The sequence below is a fragment of the Nannobrachium achirus genome, assembly GCF_963921795.1.
Source record: "Nannobrachium achirus genome assembly, chromosome: 16".
In the NCBI taxonomy this organism is placed as follows: Eukaryota; Metazoa; Chordata; class Actinopteri; order Myctophiformes; family Myctophidae; genus Nannobrachium; species Nannobrachium achirus.
The window spans coordinates 41642954-41650938 of NC_137823.1; the positions used below are offsets into that span (position 1 = coordinate 41642954).

At 40.0% G+C, this 7985-nt stretch overlaps 2 protein-coding genes across 2 annotated transcripts; one reads left to right on the plus strand and one right to left on the minus strand.

The window, feature by feature from the left end:
* On the minus strand, window positions 1-1830 carry gjb7 (gap junction protein beta 7; the record flags this gene model as incomplete). Its single annotated transcript, XM_080744939.1, has 2 exons — window positions 1-444; window positions 1612-1830. Coding segments are annotated over 2 exons (663 nt in total), but the record flags the coding sequence as incomplete, so codon positions are not given.
* Window positions 1831-4253: 2423 nt separating this feature from the next.
* On the plus strand, window positions 4254-5340 carry smim8 (small integral membrane protein 8). The gene is made up of 2 exons (XM_080744034.1): window positions 4254-4514; window positions 5100-5340. Exons 1-2 carry the CDS (start codon window positions 4386-4388, stop codon window positions 5256-5258), a joined length of 288 nt encoding a protein of 95 aa, XP_080600160.1. The 5' UTR covers window positions 4254-4385; the 3' UTR covers window positions 5259-5340.
* Window positions 5341-7985: the final 2645 nt, after the last annotated feature.

Here is a 7985-nt window from a genome sequence, read left to right on the forward strand (position 1 = left end):
GGCCCCAGCCTCCACAGGCTTATACCGCTTGTTGAAACACTTCCAGCAGTGTTTAGATAAGATATAAATCAATTCCACGATGTTCAGCACAATACACAAAATGGATGTGCAGCCCATGATATAAAGGAAGACCTTCTTCTCAGTCGGTTTGGCAACGTAACAATCCACCGTGTTGGGACAAGGGTCCAGACTGCACTGCAGCAGCACCGGAACCTCAAAGCCGCTGTACAGAAAATAAAAGGCCAGCAGGAAGCCCACTTCAAAGGTCGTCTTGAACACCAGACTGACAATGTAGGTGCACAGCAGGCCTCCGTCAATGCTGCCCTTGTTCTGGTACAACTTGCGGTGGTGCGTGGCCTCTCTGTGCTCTCTGTACGCCACATGCAGAGCCACCAGCAGGGAAGGGGTGGACACCATGATGAGCTGCAGGGCCCACAGACGGACCTGTGGGGAGATGGGGAAGAAGGAGCAGAATTAACCCCAAAACTCAATACTTTTACTCTACAACATCTGAGAGGCAATTAGTGTGCTTTACTCCACTTCAATATTTTATTTTACAGCATTATTTACTAGTTAGGCTAATTTGATTATTGTTACAAAACATACAACTCCAATTATACTATATAAGAAAATAGCTGATTTACAAGCCCACAACGCATCACACTGAGCTTGTAAGTGTTGTAAGATTACATAGTAAGCTTGTAGATTTGCCATTTTGGAAAAGGTTTCACATTTTGAAAACTGAGAAGGCCTACCTTTACTTTGGTACTGTAGGTATATTTTGATGTCCATACTTTCATATTATTTGTGAATTCAGCTAGGTCTTTTTACTTACATTAATGTTGTTTTCTTTCCGCTACTTTTACTTAAAGCTGTCACTTATTTGGTGAATAAAATGCTATGCTGTCACATCTGTATGGTAGAGTAGGCCTATGTTGATACAAACTATACCTAACTATACAATCAGGGTGTTTGTATTTGGTCTGGTCTCCCTGCTTTTCTATTGAGACATTTGGATCCTTTGTCCTTTTGGACACACACACGTACAATCCTGTTTCTGGTTTGTCACAATTCTTTATTTCTTCCCGTGCAGACAAAGCACTGGAGCAGGCAGAGTGCTATATTTGCTCAGTGTTTGCAAATGTAAACGTGAAACAGCAGTAAGGTTGCATTGCAGCTTTAATAAAAACAATACAAAATGCATACATTTGAGTATAGGGTAGAGCAGTGGTTCTCAAAGTTTTTCATGTCAAGGACCCCCAAATTGACGCTTACTAGCCCACAGACCCCCATTTGAAAAGATATGCCTGCATAAGAGAAGATCTTTATGGCTCTAGCTGTCATTGGCATGCATTAGGGCTACGGACGCCCATTTAATGGCATTTCTATCTCTGAGACCCCAATTTATATTGTAAAATCAATGTTAATTTAACTCTGATAGTGTACAAATGGACCAGTTAGAGTTTGTAACGCTCTGAGTTACAGACTCATAAGTGTCCACTTGGTTCCTAACTATCATTTAGCCTGGCTGGAACCCTGAGAATCAATGGGGTAAGCATGGGGTAAGCAAGCATGGCATGCAGCCTGCAGGGCCACACAAGACAGACGGACCTGGGAGATGGGGAAGAAGTAGTCGAAGCACACGTTCTCGCAGCCAGGCTGCCGGGTGTTGCAGGTGAAGTCCTTGTTCTCGTCCTTCCACACCTGCTCGGCCGCGGCCACGAACACCAGGATGCGGAAGACGAAGAGGATGGACAGCCAGATGCGACCGACCACCGTGGAGTACTTGTTCACCCCGCTGAGGACGTTCTCCAGGAACAGCCAGTTCATGTTGTCTGCTTTGCTCTCCTGTAAAGGTTATTAGACAGGAAAATCCTCAGTCAGTCAGTCAGTCAGTCAGTCAATCAATCAATACAAATATCTTAATCTAACTAGCCCAGGGGTGGGCAACTTTGATGATGGTGAGGGCCACTATATTTCCACCTTGACTCCAGAGGGCCACAATGCATATTGCTGCGTCCTACTTTGTCATTCTAGTATCTCATACAAAAGAATCAAAAAATAGCAGACCTACAAGCTCAAAGCCTAATGCGTTTTGAGCTTGTAGATCGGCTATTTTTTGCTTCTTTTGAATTGGAATCCTGAATAATGTTAATTTGAATTGGAATCCTGAAATGTAACATTTTGATTTACATATTTAATGATATACTCATGTTAACTATGAACTTAAATACAAATACATTGGACATAAAAAATACATTTTAATACTACTATACTAGTCATTAAGCAACTAAGATAGACTGACAGAATTAAAGCAGGTCATGTTTGGAATTATAACAGCTGAAATCAGTAATATATCCAGTATTCCGGTATTAACCTGCAGGCCGCATTAAGTGAAGGTGGGGGCCGCATGTGGCCCCCGGGCCGCCGTTGCCCATGTATGAACTAGCCTATTAAATTAATAGGATATTGGATAAACAGTTTGTTGACATAAATTTGGAACCCATTCCCAACCTGAAATGTTATTGAATTAAAGGTAGGGTAAGTGATATAGGCTATATATTTTATTTCTTTGTTAAAATAAATGTTAGCTCAATATTCTGATGGTAATTATCGCTATAGAATGTGGGGTCCTCCTGTCTTTCCAGCTCTTTAGCCTTAAACAGAAAATGAATTTTCAGGTCAGAATACCAATTCAATCAGGTGGGGGAACTCACACAATGCCTACAGATTAAACAAGTGAAAGTAGATGTTATGACACAAAGAAATGAACAGATAAAATGGAAATTGGAACTGGGACACTATATAGTTGAAGCTGATAAATGAGTAGTCTCTCCTGATCCAATTGGCAACCCACCTGAAAATGAATGTTCTTTTTATTAGAGAGACAGCTAGGGATTCCTTTAACTGAATAAACACTATAAATTATTATTTTTTCTTAAATGATTATTATAACAATATAGAGCTTCAACCTTTTAACAAAACACTTGTAGGCCTATTTAAATTTTACACATGTAGGCCTATTTATGTTTTACAGAGGCACACATTTTCTTCTTTTTTTCCTCCAATTTTGCGTTGAAAGAATAAGGCCTATGCTAGTTCATAAAACACTGAAAAATCTGTGAGAGAGGCAGCTGGATTTTGGAATCCCCCAGGCATAGACCTATATTTCATTTTCTTGAAAGGATATAGCCCATTATGTCACAGATCGAACTGCTCATTTTGAAACATAATACTGTAATTCCCATCAATTAAAAGGTCTAGTCAGGATGATGAAATAACACAGTATCATTCTATTTTAATTGTCCTGTTAACATTATGACAGTTTTATGGTTATGCTTATTTGAGCAAATTTGTAGCTACCATTTGATTTCCTTTTGGAGAACATGCAGATCCAGGCTTATTATTTCCTAGTAGAAAATATTAATATCCTATTTATAGAAAATATACTATAGTCCTATACTGATAAGAGAATATGTGACAGAAAACGTACCTTTTGCAGCAGGATAATTGTGAAGAGGATCGTCGTTGGACCTTTAAACTGGTGTCTATGTTGTCACAATAGCTACACCTGGAGACTGTCCTGTCCTGCCACACCTTGTGTAACCAAATGATTTGAATAGCTGTCTCCCTAGGCAGCGACATTAATTTCTCTATAGCCTATGGCAAATACATTCACAAGTAGCCTAGGCTACATGCTTTAATTATCAGCACAGATATATCCATGCTGTATAGGCCTAGGCCCTACTGGGTATTTTAAAGTATTTTAAATTAGTAGCCCACACACAGCATCACCATAACAACCCTAATGCAAATATCCGTTTTCCCCTGTTCATTATCAAGGCCTACCTGCATGTGAACTGCATGTTCAATGAGAGATCATGCACTGGCGACGTTTTTGTAGTTGTACTGCTGTGATGAGAGCACCATGTAATTTGTATGAGCATATTGTCTTACTACTCATTAATTAATCATTTTGTGCTCACCATATGCATCAAGTGTTTACTTCTTGGGGGAACCGTTTTATCTGTCGCAGGTGTGTTGTCTGTTTAGTTTGAGGAAAAAAGAAAGGACTTGTCAGTTGGTCGCGACTCCTGGCTATACTGAAAAGATGTTACGTTTAATATTATTTTTTTGTTTTGCAAATTATTGACCATGTTCTAACCAGCAGGTGTCGCTGTGGCGTTTTTAGAAGGCACTATAGAGTTGGGTTCCTGTTTCATTCACACTCGTTGGTTGTGTTGACATTGAAACATGGCTCCCTACAGAGACACATCGTAGCTCACAAAACCTGTGTGATGTTCGCTTTCCAGACCCTGTTGTCAACTTGTCACAGACTCACAGTTAGATAGTTGTCATTTTGACAAATACAAATACAATCAGAAATGTCATCTGTGGAGTCTAGTGGAGGAAAGGAGGCTCCTAAGGAGAAAGATTTCAGAATCCCTGGACTGAGAGGCGCAAAGACCACCACGCTGTTCCGAGCTGTCAACCCTGAGCTCTTCATAAAACCAGTGAGACTTTGCTCTTTTATCTTTTTATTTATCTCTATAGAAGTCTTTAAGACGTCTTAGTGTGTCGTCTACCTTATGTTTGATCCATGTCATGTCCATGGCTATCATAGATGTATTTTTTCAAGTCAGACGTTTGCTTTCGTTGACCAAATCAAAAGTCAGACTCGATAAAATATATCTATCTGGTAATAGGTCAGTTGTGCACCAAAGCCAACTGGGCACTACTAGGGATAACTGGGCACCAAAACCATCTTGGTATAGGGACATGCGGGCACTTGAACAGGTGTACAACTGGGCACCAAAACCATCTGGGCACTAGGGACATGTAGGCAATTGGACACCTGGATGAGTGGGCACCTGCATTTTTTTATCCAAGGCTAACAGTTTACCCCCTTAATGAAGTATTCAATTAATTAATCAAGATATAGAATCACATCACAGTCTATTGTGGAGGTGAGAGACATGACTTAGCAGCAGATAAGCCAACATGTTACTGTATAGGCCTACAGTGTCAGTGAAGCAGCAGTGGAATGTGTTCACAATCATATCTACATAAAGACAAGTGACAATTACTATGTTTTTCAGAACAAACCAGTGATGGCATTTGGACTGATATCAATCACCTTGTGCGTTGGATATCTGGGGTACCTGCATGCAATGAAAGACAACGACCAACAACTTTACGAAGCCGTCGACAGCGAAGGAGAGAAATACATGAGAAGAAAGACCTCAAAGTGGGACTGAAAACATATGCACATATTACACATTCTATGAATGATTGGGGCGGTATGTACATCCAGGCAATTAAACTACTTTGTGAACTCCACTATGTGTAGCTTTTGTCTTCTATGTCATGTCATGTGAAAGAATCAGGACAGAGATCTACACAGATTTAATTTATCAGCTTAACATTTCTATTTTTCTATTCACAGGAATTCACATAAATACTTTAAAGGTAGGGTGGCAGCCCAATAAAAATATCTATGTTGGGCGCCTGCTGGCCTAGTGGTCCAGGCGCATACCACCTTTGCTGCGTGTCACTCCCCATGTCTCTCTCCCTGTTCCCTGTCCTATCTTCACTGTGAAAGGCAGAAAGGCCAAAAAATATGTTGGGCAGGGTACAAGAAGAGTGGGCACAATGTCTTTAAAAAATAGTCTTTAGTAATACATGATTTGAACAGGCAGGGTACATCATAATCTGACTTAAATTCACCATTCAACTTAATTGTCTATGCTCCAAATGAATGGATATACAGGTGTTGCAATTGTAGAAATATTCTATGTTCTACACTTTGTCCCCTTCTTTTTTTGTAGTTTTTAGTTGTTGCTCTGATGTCACAGTCTCTGATGTGTCAATCCCTGGACCCCCTGCAGTTTACAAACAAGGCAAACATTGGTGTGGATGATGCCACCATCCCTGCTCCACAGAGCCTACACACACCTGGAGAGGCTGTGCAGCACTGTGAGAGTCATGTTCATTGACCTCTCCCATGCCTTCAGGCTTCAACACATCCAACCATGATGAATAGGGTGTGCCAAATGTAGTTCTAAGAGCGGCCATTTCTTGGGTAAACACAGCCTTACACAGGTGTTCTGATTAGACTATAGCATTAGTTCTATGCAATCAAACAATTGAAACACCTGTGTTTTGACCCAAGAAATGGCCGCTAAGGACTACAATGACGTAGCCGCTGGCGCACACTATAGCAGAAAAGCTCTCAAGAGATGCGGGTGGACCACGGCCTGGTGTCTTGTATTATGGACCTCAAGGGCAGACCACAGTACAATACATCAAACTACCTATTAATTGTGCTGTGAGCTGTGACATTGGTGACTAACACCAGCACTCCCCACGGAATGAATAGGATTGATGGGTGTCATTTAACATAATACTGGCTTCTCTTATACAGTGCATTTTTTTCTGGTGTGTTTTCTGGGGAGGTAATTGAAAGAAAAATGTCCTGCACATTGTCTTCAAATGCAATTAAAATATTTAATGGGGATAACAATTGTTATAATTGCATTTGAAGACAGTGTGATGGAGTTTTTTTTTCTTTCAGTGCATTAGGGCCCTCGTTTGGTCTTCTATGCACCTGTCGCCTTTGTACTGTAGGTATGCAAATTAAATGACTTGCTTTTTATGGGGCGGTAATTAACTGCCCTACTACCCTAAAATAACTGCCCTAATGATACACACACACACACACGGTTTCCTAGTTAAATTCTAACTAATAATTATTATAAATTTGATACACATACAGTGGAACGTACAGTTATAGAAGGTCCATTTAAATCCCTAAGGAATCAAGTGTTTGAGTTATTTTGCTCTGTTACAATGACAGTGTGAGACAACTCATGATCTAATCAGTGTGAGTTTGCTCTGCTGAGGCCAGTGAGAAATGTATTTTCATTTCTATTTTGATCTTTTGGTTTTGAGTCTTACCTGTATCTCTCCATGCTCCTACACCTGAATTTATTCCCTGCCAAATAAATGCATTATTGTGCTCTAGCACTGTCCTTCCAAAATGATGCAATGTTGACATTTTGATTTCACATTATGGTAGGCTATATGGAAAATGGACAAATAGCCTGCTGTCAGTGTCAGCACTGCAGTATCTACCTCCAACCAGTTTTCCCATCATGATGCAAAAACAATTGTTTCCCTTCAGTCATGGGATCCAAATGTAAATCCTGAGTTGTAATAAATAAATGAATAGGCCTACATAATTTTGTATATACATACATAGCCTAAATATAATCATTATAGGATCAAATCTGTCCAAACAAATCATTCTAATCAATCAGTGATGCTGGAATATGAGTAGGCTGCTAGTCATCCAAATTATGAATTTAGGCTAGAGTGGGAGTTGGGCAGGCTAATATTTTAGATTTCTGCTGAATAACAATCTGTTGTTTTCTAATTTATGTAATTTCTTACATACTTTCTTTCTAAAAAATATATATTTTATTTCTTCATAAAATTACTGGAAAAGGTTAGCTTTTTAGGGAATGTTTTTTGAAAATGTTTTGAAATAATAATAAGAAGAAGAATATAATAAACTAAGTGTAGGAAACTAAAAATTAAGAGACCCATAAAAAATGTGTCCGCGACCCACAAATGGGTCGCCACCCACTGTTTGGGAAACAGTGTTCTTGGGCTCTTAAACTCCAAAAAATGATTAAATATTAATCATAAACCAAATAGGAAGTACAGCAGGGAAAGCCATTCAACTCGTAGAAGTTGTCGATGATCGCTCCCTCCCAGCTGCAGCGCAGCAGCCTAGATGTTTATGTTTTTCTGTGGGTCTTTTCTTGCAGCCCACACATTTCCACGCCCACGCTAATTTGCAGCTTATAAATGAGCCCTCAGCATCTCTAGAGAGACGAGAGACCGACGGGAGTGTTGTTCAACCAGCCGTGAAGCCTCTGTGTCCGTGTGTGACTGACTGTGAATGGATGCAACATGGCGGA